General features: G+C 39.0%; 1 protein-coding gene across 1 annotated transcript in view; it reads right to left on the reverse strand.

Annotated features, from left to right (window-relative positions):
- LOC124124444 (hephaestin-like protein) overlaps window positions 1-19448 on the reverse strand; it is a 40925-nt gene that overhangs the window by 15541 nt on the left and 5936 nt on the right. Inside the window, exon 2 of the mRNA XM_046487617.2 lies at window positions 18119-18302. Coding sequence (XP_046343573.2) covers window positions 18119-18261 — 143 coding nt within the window. The 5' untranslated portion in view covers window positions 18262-18302. The remainder of the gene's footprint in view (window positions 1-18118; window positions 18303-19448) is intronic.

Genomic DNA, 19448 nt, shown 5'->3' on the forward strand with positions numbered 1-19448 from the left:
GCCTCGATCGATGGTCATGAAGACAATCACTGTATTGTCTGGTCCAGACTCGATTATTTACAGGCCGCTGTCATATAGCTGGAATATTGGTGAGTGCGGCGTTAAAAAACAAACAAACAAACAAAACAAAGGCGCGTATGCTAGTACCCGGTGCAGTGCAGACTCATCTGGGGATGCTTGTGAGGGGCGTCAAGTAATAACTGAAATAATTTTATTTAATTACGTTATGACAGATATAATAGACTGACATATGTGTTTATTTAATATTTCGGCCTTGCGGCTCGGAGTACAATTCAGAGAACAGAATAAAGTTGGGAGTCACTTGACTGACAGGGCATTTGGTAAATTAACAACTCTTTGAAGTCTTATAGAAAATGTGTTTGATAAAGATGGCTACTCACTTAATAGTATGTACATCATTTGAGATGAGTAAATTGTTCATTACTTGGTGATTTAAGTAATTTTCTAAATGTGGCAAATATTTCTTTCAATGGACCCAGATTTACAATATGCACAAAGAATATTTGAATAGTCTGTGTCTTTGTTCTTCCTAATATTTCTCCGACCAAATCTTGAACGAAATTATCAACGAGTCTTTGTTTAAAGGTAGAAACAAATGATAATTTATCCCCAACATCTTGGGCAAAACCCACACGAAAATGGCAGTGTTCTGACATCAGCTGCCAATGTATGTTTGCCATTATTATCTAAAGATACTAGCATCAGGTAACTGGTAAGGACAAGGATAATGTGGCACACGTATAAGTTTAATCCACTATTTAATTACCTTCATCTGATTTAGATAAATATAGTAAGACGCCCAGGCTCCCGTACTATAGCTTTATTTGAATCAAAATCCCACAGCAAGAAACGACAACGGAAAGTTTATCCTTATAGAATGAGAAATGCACAATTACTGTCCTACTCCTGGATTTCGGATTCAAACGATGTGTTCTGTCAATGGGAACAGTTTCCGCAATTCAGTTTCTGAGCTAAAAAGTTCTGACTTTTTCTTCCGTCTTGTTCCACGTTTCCCCCGTCACATCCCTCAGACCGTCAGTAATGACGTTATTACGCCAAGACTGTTGCAATTGTCAGTTTCAGACACAAGGCACTGCATTCTATCACGCAATACCAGGGGCGCAACTACATGTAGGCTAATTTTACGTGTAAGCAAAACCAATTTTATGATGGCGTGAAGCGCCCGAACTCGCTAAGGCATGTCTTGATCCGCCTCATTGCGCTAAACGAGCGTTCTGCAGTGGCAGAACTCACTGGCTTGTGATCATGACCAGGGTTTTCACGGCTATGATAAAACAACCTACCACTAAAATCCTAAAGTGCGTAAAGATACCGATTTTCAAGTCAGACAATAAATATCATGTTCGACCGTGTAGAGTTTGAACTTATAATTTAATGCATTGATGGTAAATTGAGGCTTACTTACTATTTTTTAAACTGTGTTTTTGTAGGTGCTAAAACATTTTCTTAAGGTGTAAGCAAGTGCCTTTCTGCTCAAATGGTAGTTTCGCCCCTGAATACATCGTTGTCAGATTGAATCATTCGTAACTGTTCATTGAAGGCACTCGCAAAACGATAGGACTTGTGTTTGTTTGTTGTTTAACGCCGCACTCAGCAATATGACTGTGGTCTGTAAATAATCGAGTTAGGACCAGACAACCCAATGATTGACAGCATGAGCATCGCCCCGCGTAATTGGAATACAATGACATGAATCAACCAAGTCAGGAGCCTGACCGCCCGATCCCGTAAGTTGCCTCTTACTACAAACATAGTCGCATCTTACTACAAGCATAGTCGCTTTTTACGGCAAGCACAGTCGCCTTTTACGAAAAGCATAGTCGCCTCTTTCGACAAGCATAGTCGCCTTTTACGGCAAGCAGATAGAACGTGTGATGATTCAGGGTAGTCAGTTCCGCTTGGGTGGCTTTTAAATTTATGACTATGGCTTGGGGTTCTGGGACCAGGATTTGTTTTAACATCACCGCTTACAAATTGCAACCAACAACGTCAGAAACAGCACTGTTAATTTCAGTGATAGACGTGTTCCCGTAGGTAGACTTAAAACTAGGAATGTAAATACATGTTGCCCAACAACTGCCTATTGCTCGTCTCTCACACGTCCATGTCCATATATCATAGTGAGTGAGTGAGTGAGTTGGATTTTACGCCGCTTCTAACAGTACTCCAGTTATATCGCGGCGTGTCAGCTTAATGTTGGAGGAAAGCCGGAAATGACCCCACACACACACACACACACATTTTCATAAGCAGAGTGTTTGATGGATTACGGCATATGGGTAAAGTGATATATGATGGCTTACTTTTTTTTAAACGAGCTGCAACGATTACTGCCTGGGTCACATGACAATATGATATGTGATATGCATATAATTTGAAATAGGCCGTTGATCCTGCACTTATCTCTGAAAAGTTGGAGGTGACGCGTAATTGTTACCCATCACACAACACCATACGGCAACGTACAAGTGGTATCATCGCACGACATATAGAAAACAAAAATACTAATAATGAACACCATATATAGCCCTTTCCTTGTGACAAATACCACGTGACATTTACTTATGCAGCAAGCTCCTTCCCAGCGCGTGACACCCTCGTTACACTCTCGGTAACATCGCTGGCACCAGTGTGGGCGCGGCCATTACAAGAATCTTGAAATTTACCATCTAGCCCCAAATGTAGTCTGCATTTCATTTCAGTCTAATTGTTACCAGCTGCAGAAATACCCAGAGATGAGTCAGCGGCAAAGACTTCTAGTTTACAATCTAATTCATCAGCTACATGTATGTCGTTGACGTATTCGATAAATAAAAAAGGGCCAATCACTGAACCCTGGCGCACGCCAGCGCTAGATGTTCTGGGCTTGGAAGTAGCTCGATTAACAAAGACGCTTTGACTACGATCGCTTATATAACTGGCTTATATAACCATCCCAACAACTGTGCCCTTACACAATACTTGTTCAACAACATGTACCTCTGCCAAACAAGAGAAAAAGCTTTCGAAACATCACAAAAGACCATGCAATAAATTTCTTCCTTATCCACGCCTGTACAACTCTTCTGGTATATTTCAATTAACTGAATGTCCAGCATGAAAACCAGAATGATACTTATAATTATATAAAAGTTATTTGCATGAAAATAGTTAAACGAGTGCTTGTAAACACCTTTTCAAATACTTTACCAACACAACTGATGAGTAACAGGATAATAATTTATGGCCAATGCATGCATGATCACCTTGCTACAAAGTGGCATGACATAAGCAACTTTCCACTTAGAGGGATACACGCATGTTTTAAAGACATATTGAATAATAAGACCGCCTCCGTGGTCTGGTGGTAGGGCGTCCGCCCAGAGGGCGGAAGGTCCGGGGTTCGTTCCCCGGCCGCGTCATACCAAAAGACGTTAAAAGATGGTACTTGTTGTAACCCTGTCTGGCGCTCGGCATTAAGGGGCTTAAACAAGGATTGGTCGGCTCGGAGTCAATATACTGTGTCTGAGTTGGGTATTCATGTTAAACTGCGGCATGGTATCTCAGTGAGCTAGCACTATAAATCGGCATCAGTCCGGACTAGTGCAAGCAGCCACACAAACACACACACGTACATGCACGTCGCTATATAAGTGCAATAATCTTGGACGCGACGTTAAACCCAATTTCACCTCACCTCATTCAATAATAAACATAATACTTTACTTATTGAATCTATTTCGGGGGTTTTAAAAGTTGATGACTAATTTTGTCGGGACCAGATGATTTCTTTAGACGTAAACATTTTATAACATCTGATTTTTCGCTTTTATTCACAGTAAGAGTTTCGACGATTATTTCGATTATTAAAATTTAGGAAACATGCATTTTCATCATTCAGTGTTGATATAGACTGAAAGTATCCGTTTAACCTTACTGCTTTCTCATTATTGGTGAAGTAAGGTAGGCCATCATCATTCTCATTAGATGTATGCGGAGGAATGCAAGTTGTCGAATATGATTGCTTTACTGAATAGCACAATAGCTTCAAGTAAGAATGTTTGTTTTCAACATGTAAATCTAATACATTATCATCAAGATTGGCCTATAAAATTTCTTCAACATTATACTTCATATTATTAACCTCATTTCGTTGTATCATAAACGCTGTAATACTGGGAACGGTTTTGGTTTTGTTTGCCTTTAACGTAATCTGTATCGTTTCCTGTATTCTTTCCTTAAATTTGAATCACACCATCATTATCATTTTTTATTATTTATTTTTTATGTTTATCATTGAGTCTAATATAACTTTTTAGATGGAATACAGAGTTTTAAATGTTCAATATGTTATTCATAAAAAGCTTGATTGACATCTTGACAATTATATTGAATAGTTCTACCAATTTTGTTTCATTAATACGTGCATTCGAAGATAGTCGCCTTCATTGTAACACAAAACGGCTCTTGTATATGCAATTTTTGTAATGATAGACGGATTTATAATCACATAAGTACCCTAATGATCTCTTATTTTGAGGTCAAATTCTGATACCCCACAATGTATATTAGTATTTACATTTTTGCTGAGTATTATAGGATCAAGATGTACTGGCATATTGTGTGATGACCCTTGTTGGTTCACTTATGATATTTCTTAAATTCATACAAAACAATACATCCTTAAGATGATTACTTGTATAGCACTAGATCACAGGTTTGCACTTAAATCTCCAACAATAGTAAATTTGCTTGTAATATCTAGGGCACTTTCAATACTAGTATCAAGTTTATTCCATAATTCCACATTGTAATACTCTTGTCTGTACCCTACGCATAACGTATGGAGTTTCATAGGAAGATGTATCACTGCAAACACGAAAACGTCGTTTTTTTCCGTATATGGTCATTGGACGGAAAAACGACTAAAAATTCATTAAAATTGATTAATTGGTCAGCGTCTAGAAAGTGTCCAGAAAAGGGTCGAGTTTTTCAAGCGTAAAATGGACGGAAAAACGATGCTTTTTGCTCCGCCTTGTACAACTGTTAACGGCCAATCAGATGGCGCTGGTCCCCCGACGCACGTGATGTCCAAGGCTTCCTTTCGGACGCTTTAGGTTTCGTATTTCTGGCATGCCTTGCTCTAGTATCCGTCGCGCGCAGTGCAGCGAGATTTGCTGATAAGCTAGTTTTAGGATATGTTACATGTTAATGGAATTCAGACACGCGCCAAGAAGTCAAACCAAACAATGTTACCAAGTTTATTGTGGTAACGGCTATGTACAGTTACCCCTATCGGATAATGGGTTGTGTTTCATTTGGTTATAACAATAACTAATTTTTTAAAGTGAAGTTTACAAGATATACGACTTGGACGCGAGGTCGGTCACATGACGTTCTTCACGTGACTGTATTCTTGAAAAGGCGTAAACACTGACTACTTCCACATTCCTGGGGAAAACCCTTGGAATTCCCTGGTACGAATTCATACAGAAGCGTGTTTGCAAGCCCATTTAAGGATAGCCTCGCTACAACCCATCCCAAAGAGAAAAAACACGAAAAAAAATCCAAACTGTCGAAGTGACAATTTACAGAAATCTATGAATTTACCTTAGTATCTATTTGACACATCTTCACAATCACCTTTCAATGATCGGCCAATTGATCAGTGATGTCAAAGGCTTGAAATAGCCACAGGTTAATTAACAACTTCCGAAATATCTCCCGTCACGTTTATCGTGTCGGCCATTTTGACGTCTTGTACTTGATGTAAATGTATTACGACGCTCTGTCATTGTAATTGACTTACTGAGGTAATTCTGTAAAAGATCTTCTCATCTAATGAGGATATTGTTTGGAATATATTTCTTGTAAACATACTAAAACATATGTTCCTCGCTTTGGGGGGAACTATTTTATTCCGGGGTGGCCCATTAAATCTAGTAGTAAGTCAAGGCACCATGCGTGATCTGTTATTTTATGTGTTTAAATTACGATTTGGGGCGTTAAGAAAATACACTGACGCAAGTATATTCTATTCAAATCAATTGGACAATTGAATATGCTTTCTTTTACATATTACATAACATCACTCCACAAAATATGAACAGTTGCAGTAACACAATACGGTAATCGCATTAAACATCATTTTCAACTGTACAGTATTTCAGTATTTCAGTTATATCATGGTGTATCAGACTGATGTGGGATAAAAATCCGAAGTGGTTCAGGTCATCCAATGGGTGTTCGGGAAAAGGTGAGCGTATCCTGCCACACAAGTGGCACCCGTCAGAAACACATGCAAGGACAAGTCAATTGTTCACCTGAACAAAGCACGGAAACACACAATGATGCCCGTCCTCAGTTTTACCGAGCATGTAAATTATTTTGTCCGTCAAAAACATGGACGAGTATAAACAATATGTTCATTCATGTAATACATGTCATACATTTGACAAAATGTATTGACTCGGAGCATTATTGTTAATCACAGAGTATGCAGTTGAACTCATCACCCATCCCATATTGATAACCCTTCTTGAAGATCTATGAAATCAGAAGCCGCAACACTCTATCTTTTAACTTGCATGTCAAACTTCTATTTCATTACTCAGTTTTATTTGCACGGATTACTATGGAAGGGACATTGTCTCGTTGTCGCATTGACGCCTTTACAAAAACAAGCAAAACGTGTCAAAATTAACAAAAGCGCGACAATTGGCCATTTGTCGCATTGTCGCGTGTTCGCATTGTCGCTCTTTGATAATCCTTTTCTTTATTTTATAAAAGGGCGACGATGCCGTAACGCGACATTTTCAAGGTCAAAATATGTCTCGTTGTCGCATTGTCGCCCCATCACAAATGTGTATAAAAGGCGTAAAGTTCAGTTATTGTTACAGTTAGGAAGTTCAACCTGATAAATGTACATCTTGAAATGAAAACACAAGTCCGTCCGCGAGTCCATAACGTTTTATTGTGAGCTCTTCTCTAAAAGTGCTTAGTGTTCAACTCCCAGTTCCAAACACGTAGTACCTCCTCAATAATCCACATACCTCCAGTGCAGTGGTCTTCCGGAAGATCTTACTCTTGACCGTATTAGACAACTGACGAGTGCACGCCTGACCTGTGACCTCGTTGCAACCCTCGTGATGTGTTTGCCGAAGGGAGAGGGGTAGGAAATGTGTGCTCCAGCCCAGCGCAGAGCTCGCGACACACTGTATACTGATGTATACAGTATATTGCAGTTGATATACTGTATACTGCATGTGATACTTATTTGCGGAAATGTTACAACTTTCAAGATTCAAGATTCAATTTGCATATATTTCATATACAACAGACCGCCGTCATATATCACTGGAATACTGCTGAGAGCGGCGTTAAAACAAATTGTTTTCATAATGGAGCGCTGCAGTCATTTAAAATAGAACCGTGTACATATGTACATGTAGTACCAACTCACTCTATTTGTTTCGAATATTCAGCAGAAAATATATTATTAACCAGGTCTTTGGGAAAAGATATCAGATTTTTATAAGCAGCCACATAGGGATGATAAAGGACCCCTCGCTGATTAGGTTCTTGTTTACTTAAGAGCAGAGTTGGCCATGTTAGATGATATAACCAAAATCCGGGAGCTCCGACGGGGGGCAAGCTGGTCTTGTTAGTGTATGGTATGAGCTGTGACGTTGACCCAAGAGAATAATGTAAAACATGAGACCAACTCAAGTGTATAATGATTGGGAAAGTCTAGATTTCCACAGCTCTAGCCTGAAATTAAGAATTGTTCTATGCTCCATTTTAATTGTATTATTTTCATTTTGTAGACATGGATGGACCAACCAGAAAAGAAATTGATGGAATATTAATATCACATGTAACCACTGATCCAGTTAAATTCATCACACAATAATAAATTAGTATTTGACATTACGGCACTTGATTAATAGGGCATGATCATGTACATGTTCACTGTAGTAATGTACACACCAGTCAACTTGATTATAATTTTTATCAAAGTGTAGCGCGGCATCAACGATTACTTTATGATATCCTCACTTGTCATCGATGTATTGACATCGAATAATGGACGGCAATTCGAAATTCTTATGGATAGCTTCAATAGGGACAGCGCCGGTGTCAGTACAATTTTCCTAGTTAAAATAAGTATCTACAAAATATAATCTGAAGCAGACAAGAACAATATTTTTTTATTAATGCTTACTTTCATGGATAGAATTAAGGCAATCTAGGCTTGCCAAATCGTTCTAGACTTGAGCTGGATTCCTTTTAAATTAATTCTGTATGGTCTGGGAGACGAACGGGCGTCAGTATTGCATGGAGAACTGGGACAGCCTTAATCAGTGTAATCGGATATGTTGTGGAGTTTCGGTTTTGGGCTGTTTGCTGAATATATAGAATTGCGAGTTATGTATACTCTGTATTCTTTCGTCATGGTAGCATATATATTTTCTATGTTGCTTTTTGAATTATCCACAAATAATGAGAACTACAATGTAAACCTCTCTCTGGAGATATGCAATACTACTACTGAAGGGCATATCTGAAAAATTGGACTTCTCGACAAATATTTCTTTCTTAAATACTACCCGTTACAGGCATTCTGATCATTATATCATACTTTGTACAGTTTAAAAGTTAAATAATGGCAAATTGTGTATCTTTCTACATTTTGAATTATTTATATTTTCTGAAATAAAACCTTAGCATCAGATAGTGATATACACGAATATGATCTATACTATTATAAATGAATTATCAATTTCGTATTATGAATTAGATAAACAGAAATATGATAGTAAAACAAATTATTTTAATCTATTCTTGTGAATAGGTAACGAGAGATCTAGGCAACGCACTAACGTAGCCATTTATGAAAAATGAAATATTAAAAGTTTAGGGGTTTGAACATGCACATTGAATGACAGGGAAGAAAGCAACGCAATAATTAAATTATGAATCAAATTATGTTATAAATATAACAGAATATTTAGAAAATATAAGTTTAATTTCTCATTGTTGGAAGGTGTTTAATAATTATATAGATTTTGTTTGATTGTTTGTTGTTTAACGCCGCACTCAGCAATATACCAGCTATATGACGGTGGTTCGTAAATAATCCAGTCTGGACCAAACAATTTAGTCATTATCATCAAGAGCACCGATCTACGCATTTGGGATACGATGACATGCATCAACCAAGTCAGCGAGCCAAGTCGCCTTCGTACAAGCATGGGTTGTTGAATGCCTATTCTAACCCGGATCTTCACGTGTATTTTTTTAAATAATAAGGTACAATGAAATTCTGTTTATGTCCATAATAAGTGTGTATAAGTAGATGGATAATATGTCCATACACGCCAAGTAAATGGTATATGCATTAATTTAAATGCAAATGATTCAATGATGAGTTCTTTCACAAGTCCATATTTCAAGGCATGTATTTGATATTCATAATAACTCCACAAAAGCTACACAATGACAACAAAACGGTACCAGCATCACAGATACCAATAATACATGAGATACATATAATTACTTTAAAGTTAAAACATGTATCTAAAAAGAAAATTAGAAGGATACACTTCCGACATTTTTCGTATTTTGTTTTCGTTTGGAGAGAGAAGTTGTGATTGGTATCTAATGGGTGCAAACAGGTGTTCCCTTCCGTCCAGGCCTTGCGGCAATGCTATAGCCCAAAATGAGACAAGCCTTGTTCAACAGGTTCAGACTCAAATTTTTATCCCACTTGGGCTCCTTTTAAATTTAAATATAATTTCTCGTGTCGATATGTGTCAGAAGAAATGAAATATTACAGCACTGGTGAATAGGTTATATGCGCATGTCAGCGTCGATCCTATAATATCCTTTTATGCAAAATACATATATACTGATGAATTAAGGTAGTAATACTACGCAAATATATGTCCAGATGTATACATCAGTATCATCTCGTGATCTTAATTCGTGCTTTGATCCCTTTTTCTACCGGAGATTCTGGGGTGTTACATCACACCAGAAAGCCAGGTCCAAATTCAAGTCATAATTTCATGGTCCGTCTTGTATGTTGGAAACCAATATCGCAATATGGCTAAATATTGCTGAACGTGGTATTAACCCGATTACTCACATAATTATTCCATTTTCTACAGTCATCTACGAACACTATCTTTAAGGAGGTATATATCTGTATCATCCAAATGTCCATACATATATGTCCACATTTATATGTATAAAGCAAGTCGTCCTGCACTCTTCCTTAAAAGATAAATGTTAAGCATTTCCTCTGTGTGGATTTATATAATGTAATATCGTTTTAATGTAATGCTGATGCAGTAAACGTACCACAGACCTGATGCTAGAATAACATCTAATTTCTGAAATGAACATATTTTACAGAAAAAAACAGTTGTTTAAACAATACTTATAAAATATAAGAACAAGGAGCCAAGAGCCAAATATTGGTTTCGGGGTCTTATGACAGACAAACCTGATGCCTTTAGGTATAAAGATAAGTAAGTATAGATGTTGTACATATTCAAATATGTTCGTGATTAACCCAACCTTGAAAAATATTGAAAGATGAGTGGTAACTATTTATGCCATTATTTCAAATTAGAATGAGAGCACATCAGGAAAGCATGGTACTTTAATATACGTATCTTGTTAACCCAATATTCTTTTTTAAGTAAGAGCAGCATGTATATCGAGAGTATAGGTTTGGTGCGTGACTTATCACACAGTACTTTCAGAAAGTGTGCATATTCTGTTTATCGGCAATAAATAACATAAGACGATTCATACGGGTAAATACGATTTACTTCAGAACTAGTATAGATTATTTAAGGTTAGGGGGAAATGTATGTAATTAACAGAACTTTGGCCGGGTTTGAAGTATTTGGGTCCTGGCTTGGGCTTTGTGTTGGACGTGTAGACGGCATTTCCAGGTTTGACGTATCAATGACAAAAATGATGTCAGATGTCTCTGCCTTTTCGGGTGAACAATTGGCTTGCCTTTGGATGTGTTTGTGGCGGGTGCCACTAGTGGATCGGAATGAGCTCGCGTTTTTGCGAACATCCAATGTCATCATTTATTATGATGAATCATGAAACATGCTCCTATGTTGTCGCAATGGTGCAGTTGGCGCTACTTTTGGCAAGGGTTTCTCATGATAATGGAAATGCTTATGTTGCTTTTGATGACCGATAAACATGAAAAGATATAATGTTAGTGTATATGGTCATGTAATTAAGAAAATAACGACTCGTTTCTTTCTATATGAGATGTCAACATTACGTTCAGCCTCTTTTAGGGTGTTAAATTAGGAAAAAATACACGCTTTACAATATTTACCCGCACTTAAATAATGATGATTCCTTGAATAGAATCCGACAGCGGCCATGCTAGATAAATCCTTTTTAGGATTTGAGTTTGGTCCCGCATATTCTCACAATTTTCTCGTCAATCATCTGTACCTTTTCTCCCAATACCGATTGTCATATCACTCTCACTTTCGGATTCTCCAGCAACATTTATTGGGAACAACTCACTAGACACATACCTCTCAAAAATAAGGTCAAATTTACAATTTTTACTTTTCAAGTTGCGAGTGCATGTTCGAATCTCAATAAATGACGTCATGATAGAACAATGTTTTATCGTGAAATAAATATCGCTTCCTTCTTTGTTCTTTGTGATTTATCGCGTAGCTATCTTATATCATCAAATGCCAATTTCTAATTGCTTTATCATGACGTATCCGTGTCATGTAGCAATAACATACACAAATATCGTTGACTTCGACGTTGAATAGTGTCAAGAAATATGATTATCCTCTTGTGTGCAATATTTCTGGTTGATAAATCTAACATATTCTTACTTTAAGAATAGCGACTATACATTATTATATATTCCTTATCAGGTCTCTGTAACATTTGCAAAATGATACAAATATAAAAATACAACTGAACCGAAATGTAATGTTTTAATATCCTTACGTTGCTGAGTGCAGCATTTAACAACAAACAAACAAAACATAATATCTTTAAGAATTATGCTAACAATTCCGATGCTAAAAATAATCTCACAATCTCCATACCTCTTTCTCTCTATGAAAACATAATAACTTTTTTTTAATAATCTGAAGGAATAATAATGGCAATACTATCATAATTATCATCATTATTTATGTTACTTATCCTCAAGTGAAGTAGTCCTCCACACTATACATTCAGTGAAGAAGCCCATGAACATATGAACTATGTAACATACATTCATGGAAATTAGATGAACAGTTGAAGTTAGCAAATGATATTATTCGGTCGAACGTCTATCAGCCATCTATTCTATTCATGAAGAACATTTCACGTGGGACAAACAGAGGGAATTATGACTATCGACTTGCTAATTATTTTTTATATTCATGCCAGCTCAAACGATCTATTGGCTTGATTTATTGTTATGGTATCCACAAAATAAGTAGGATCCGATTTTTTCCGTTTTTGTTGAAATAAACTGAATAATATTTGCTGTTTACATATCAAAGTTTGCCAAATTGTTACAAAATGTTTGCCCACAGCAAGGCTACATATCCCCAACATATTGTGCTAGGCACAGTATCACTGGACTGAGGGAGGGCGGTATTCCTCCTTGTGGGTCACCTGCTTGGCAATATGGGACGGGAAAACTGCAGGGGGTGAGGGCAGTTAAGTTGATGGTACAGACAGATAAGAGAGATCATTTTACAAATGTGAAACCTCAGTCCACAAAGGAAGAGGCGAAAGCTGAAACTTGGTGAGGTTTACAGAACAAAGGCAGTTATTTCTAGTTTCTTACTGACTCTCGAAGATACATTTAATAAAACAATTAATGCGCGCGTGCGTGCGTGCGTGCGTGCGTGCGTGCGTGCGTGCGTGCGTGCGTGCGTGCGTGTGTGTGTGTGAGAGAGAGGTAGAAGAAGAATTGTACACCAAAAAATGGCTACGAATGTAGTTTGGGTAGATATGTTGAATGCCCGGCCAGTATGACCTTTGAGTCACTACAGTTTCAGTATTTGAGTGAAAGAAAACATTATAAATGAGTGAAACAAAAGACCTCAGTACAGGCACACCCAGTCCCCCAACCCCAAGTCTGCATGTACCAATACCCATACCTGCCACATCCTCAACCACTTAACTTACTCACACAATCATCTGACAACATGTTCGCAAACCCTCGTATCGCAACGCATGCACACATGCACGCACGCACACACACACACACACACACACACACACACACACACACACACACACATCACATTCTCCTTTCCCCACCATTATGTCTACGTCAGCCATCATGGATCCATGCGCATGCTTTCATACATAATCCATCCTCCTACCATTCCCCAACATCCATCGAACTATAACTATATCCGCCCTCATGTATCGGTATTCGTGCTTTCATACATACATACATCCCCCTACCATTCCCCTACATCCATCGCAGTATAACTATGACTATAACCGCCTTCGTGCATCTGCACTTATGTTCACATTGCATTGCATATGCATCGAATTACACGTTTAAAATATCGTAAATATTTTACAGCATGTACATATTATATATCAGCAAACAGAGATTATTATAACGCAATAGATTTCATCCGTCAAAACATCACAGAAAGAGGGGCAGCCTGGAATTTTACAATGGCATCTGAATGCACTAAGACGTTCAACTGGTCAGGAGGTGAGAGTTGCGGAAGATTACGATAAACTTCAGTTACAGATCTCCATTACGAATATCTAAAGTATGAATAAAGATCACAGCTTGCTATGACGTGTACTTCATTCCTGCAGAATTAGCAATGTCCTTAGCTTTAAATTGTATGTCTAAATGCTTATGTAGACAAAGACCCAAATGTATATAGGCATGACCATATTATAATCTACGCAAATATCACCACATTTAAAAACAAAGCTAGATTGAGTCTTTGAAGGGGAAAATGAACTGATACACACAAGGAAAAATATTTATGGATGTCAACGGAGGAACACTGCGTTTCGGAATATATACTTTCTCCTTCATCAGGTGCATATTATTAAATGCTATGAGGCAGAGAACATATATTTGTACCTGTAAGAACAACAAAAGTAAAAAGATAGCAAAGAAGGGAACGCAACAAGGGAAGCCAACAGATAACTGGCATGGCGCTGATTACCCCGCCTCCCGTTTGCCTATTGTCCATTTCCCATTACCAATCATTCATAAGTTAAGTTTTGGCTTTAATTTGTCCATTGATAATCAACCATCAACGTCTATTATCTCCACCCTAAAAATATGTAGTTTACTGAGAAAGTGGTATCCAAATATAATGTGTGTTACTGTTGACCACTTTCTTAAAGGCATTGTTGGTTCAAAGCTTTCGGTCATAGAAGCCGTGCCATTTTTCTCTTGTCAGAGGAGTACACAAAGTATACGTCATCTTGACTTACATTTTTGGTTCGGTGGCTGGGTTAGATCGCCAACTTTGTGTTCTGGCGATTGGGTGCCTCACTCACAGTGTGGGTTCAAATCCCGGACGGGACTCAACCCAAGAAAGTACGAGAATCTGTACTTTACTCAGAAAGTGTTATCCCAATTATAACATTTGTTGTCAAGAAAACACAATAAATGTATATTCGGCTTTGGATGGGTAATGATATCACAGACATATACGGATATTGATGATGACTTGGAGGAGTTTCGTAACGCACGTCTTCTCAATTCTGGGATTGGTAAATCCAAATATGTGTGTGCGCGTGCGTGCGTGCGTGCGTGCGTGCGTGCGTAAATGTGGGCCTGTTGGATGTTACATAAAACATTCATCTTGAGCGGGATGGTAGTTCGAGTTGGATTAGCATGTTAACTATATGATCTTCTTTAGGCAGAGAATGCCGCGCATGAATGTATTGATGAAATTTCTAGGTACATGGGGCCTTTTCGTTCCCAGGAATACCCACAGTGGAGACTTCAATGGGGATAGGGTGTACACAATGTGCTACCTGGTAGATTGTGTGTCATCAGACCGGACAACGTTGGTCTTTGACTGATTGTGGCGTAAAACGCACTTATTCATTTACTTATATCGGAAATTGAATGTTCATCTTAATTGTTATTGTTGAACATGTAATATATTTTTACAGAAATAAAACAGTGACATTATAACTACAACTTTATGTGAGCGCGAGTAGCTTTCTTGGAATGAGATGAATAAGTCTTATAAAGTTGTAGGCTTCTTCACAACCGTGTAACTATGAATTGACTGTATTGGGTAATCAAAAAAGAGATAGGACCTAAAATAGCCAAATTTCATACGATTTCACTTGGATCTTGGATGCAAGGCGAAAACATTTCAGCGCGTTTGAAGCCACTGAGAATGCCCCCTGCAGAGTTGGACGAACATTCTGCGGTGGCGCGGCTGAGTTGACCAGAGGCTATCAGCAGTATTTCCTGTCCAGGTTATTTAGGTCAGTTGTGTGTGTGTGTGTGTGTGTGTGTGTGTGTGTGTGTGTGTGCGTGTGTGTGTGTGTGTGTGTGTGTGTGTGTGTGTGTGTGTGTGTGTGTGTGTGTGTGTGTGTGTGTGTGTGTGTGTGTGTGTGCGTGCGTGTGTGCGTGTGTGTGTGTTTGCGTGCGTGCGTGCGTGCGGGGGGGGGGGGGGGGGGGGGGTTGGAGCGTTTGGGGGGAGATTGGGAGGATAGATGATAGATTTAGCAACAAGTAAGGTCATCTTGAGTGGGGGGTATTCCCAGATGGATTAGCATATGAACTATGATTCTCTTTAGGCAGAAAATGAGGATCCACGATGTTCGACCTGGTAGAAGTGTGTTATCAAACCTCACAGCATTGGTTTTTTGATTGACTGTAGCGTCAAAACAAACTCATTCATTTACTTGAACTGAATGTTCATCTTCATTGTTATGGATAGTCACGGAACCATGATCCAGAGTACAGGGTGTCATTAGGTAGAAATAAACTAAGTAATAATAGGATTACCAGAAAAAACGGGGTTTTACACACAAGCCAATAAACTTCGCTCATTAACACCAGAGTAAGTCAGTACAAGATTGAAAACTGCCCCATAATTATGTATGACATGCTTGTCGGGTATTGCTACATATATATGTGAAAACAAAGTTATTAAAATGAAGAGCAAAACTGATGAAAGTTAACAATAAACGTGTATACGTGTTATATCGTCACTGCAAAAATAATGATTGTTTGTCTTTAGTATGAACATTCAAATACGTTATATCTGTATTAGCGATATTGTCTTTGTTCCACCGGTGAGTCAGCGTTAGCCGTACTATCTCGTAGTATAATTGTTTTTCTGAAGACATCACGATACAGTTTTTACGATGCATCACGTCTGCACTAGCGCTTGATAACAGCCTTGTGTTTGGGTGTTTCAGCGGTTTAAATCGCTGCTCTTGATATTGTTGATTAAACTTTGATACTATGAACAATATAATGTTATGTGAGAGGTTGACTTTAGAATGGTAACATACTAATAGTATATAGGATGACATAAACAGAACAATGAGAAGTTCGTCCAGATTAGTGTATAGGCAACATTTAATAATTAAAATAATTACATTCAACAACTCCCCTTTTAAGTCCATTTTCCTGACTTATAAGTAAATGCAAGAACACAATCGGCCGGAATACAATGTATAGTTCTTGTCCACTTCCATATGACTATATAGCATACAATAAGCTATCGGGTCCCGTTTAGATCGGTTTGGGTGGCAGCCTAGATAGCCATAGAATAGTTTCATCTTGGAATCTCCCATATCACTGGGGATACTCTTCAATTTAAATGGAGTTACTCGTTACGATTCCGAACCTTCACGTGACTGTATTTATGAACCATTGTCAAATAGTGGTGACATTAAATCTAGGAAACAATACGCGAAATCGCGCATGCACAGAACGGAAAATTTGGTCAAGGCATTAAGTAATCCGCATGCGCAGAACGATTGATTTCAGTACTTCCGCTAAGCGCTTCGAGTGCTGCGTCAAACGCGGGCCTGTAATCTAACACGCGGGGACTGACCAATGAAAACCGAGAAGTAGAAATACCGGTAGACGCTGTTGCTTGATTGACAATGTCAATCAAGAAAGGGAGGAGCTTAACGTTATCGTTCTCTCCCAGTAAATTCCGATGTCAAATAACGACGTTATTTGGACGGAAAAACGATGGTTTGAAAACGTCCAAATAACGTCGTTTTCCCGTCCAATGACCATATACGGAAAAAAACGACGTTTTCGTGTTTGCAGTGTATCTTAGCCCTAATTGTTTCCTCAAAGATATTCTCGAGATCATGTATTCGATTGAAAGCTTAAGTTGGCTTAATATACATGTACAGTAAACTACGTTTATAACGAACTGATCGATATAACGAACTTAATTTTAGTCCCGACCATGTGTTGTATATATGTTGTATATATGCTTATAGCGAACTACGGTTATTACGAACTAAGATTAGTGGTCCCTTTGAGTTCGTTATAACCGTAGTTTACTGTATAACTTCACACCCCGGAAGAATTGTTATCTTTACGTATTGGATCATGAATGTTTGCCCTCTTTTGCCCAAACGATTTATCAAGATGGGTATCAGTGATACAAACAATCTGATTGTCTAATAGGTAGTATAATGTGTGTCTATTCAGGAATTGTATGTGTACAAACTCACACACTCACCCGCACACTCACACTCACACTCACACTCACACGCACACTCACTCACTCACTCACACACTGGGGCACGGGTGGCCAAGTCGTCTAAGGCGCCGCGATTCGCTGTGCAGAGTTGCGTCCCTTGGACACGCCAGAAACCTATGATTGTGGGTTCGAATCCCGGTTCGCCCCGATTATGTTTCTAGGTTTGTCAGCACCATACCCGTGCTCGTAGGTTTCACCGAAGTGGTAAACCTCTGAGACCTGCATCACTTCGGGCTTTCCTCCCACATTAAGCTGACACGCCGTGATATAACTAGAATACTGTTAAAAGCAGAGTGGAACACAACACACTCACTCATTCACTCCTGTAGACATACCCCTCGGTGTTGACAACGTCGGCCCCTAGCGGCATATAATCCCAGTACTCTTCCGCAGCAGCAATAAAGAACTGTCTGTCTCCAACTACCCCGGATGTGGTGACACACAGACAGACAAACATGGCCGCCAGCAGGTTCTCCATCCTGGTGTTGTCACTGCGTCAAGCCACCAAACAGTCTGCAACTGTAGGATGGCAAACCATGTACGCTAGAAACACATGCGTTATACATACAAAAAACATTGCAAGAAATATGATAGAGGTGGCCTTTTGGTTAAAGCGTTCGCCCGTCACGCCGAAAGCCGGGGTTCGATTCCCCACATGGATAAAAATGTGTGAAGCCCATTTCTGGGCTGTTGTTGATCTTTGCTGGAATGTTGCTGAAATTTGCTGAAAGCGACGTAATATCATACTCACTCACTCACTCACTCTATCACAGCAGAGAAAAATCAGTCACGATGGTCTGCCGAGACCGATTCAACTCTGGATAAAAGACAAATGTACAGATATAAGACCATGTGGTTTGCTTTCAGGGCCATTGACGACACATATAGAGCGGCAGCCCAGAGCACTTTGGTCAAACGAACAAGGTACCAATATCCGAACACAGGAACATTTACTGTGTAACCCAACATATTCATATATAGATGTCTGCCGGGGAGCCCCTGCTGCGTGTGGCCCCTGGCCCCCCAAAAGAAGGGGCCATTCAAGGGCTGGATCAAACATTGGAGGTACCACATGAAAGTAAGTGTAAATGAACTGTTACATCTCACAGAGTACAGAATGGGCCACGCCAGACAAATCTTCCTCTGCAAAAGGCCTGCCAGACACCCCCAAAGAGGTTCCCAAAATTTGGGCTGGGTTAACCATTGGAGGTACCACATGAAATAGACATAAAATGAACTATTTCACTCTACTAAGAATAAAAACCCCATTGCCAGACAAATCGTCTGCTGCATAAGGCCCGCCTGACACCCCCAAATGTTGACCCTTAATGCACTCAGTGGACACTCTGGTAAAATTTGACCAGAGTATACATTCAAAGTACCAGATGAAAGTAAGTTTAGATCAACAGGTACATGTTACTGAGTACAACACGGCCCATACCTGACAAATTGTCCTCTGCATAAGGTCCGCCAGACCCCCCAGAGAGGGTCCCAAAATTTGGGCTGGGTTAAACATTGGAGGTACCACATGAAACCAACATAAAATGAACAATTGCACTGTACTTATTGCACAATACCCATTGCCAGACAAATCATCTTCTGCATAAGGCCCGCCAGACACCCACAAAAAGTTGACCCTTCAGGTATACACGGGTAAAATTGGTC

The sequence above is a fragment of the Haliotis rufescens genome, unplaced genomic scaffold (genome assembly GCF_023055435.1).
Source record: "Haliotis rufescens isolate VD_foot unplaced genomic scaffold, xgHalRufe1.0.p SCAF_12, whole genome shotgun sequence".
In the NCBI taxonomy this organism is placed as follows: domain Eukaryota; kingdom Metazoa; phylum Mollusca; class Gastropoda; order Lepetellida; family Haliotidae; genus Haliotis; species Haliotis rufescens.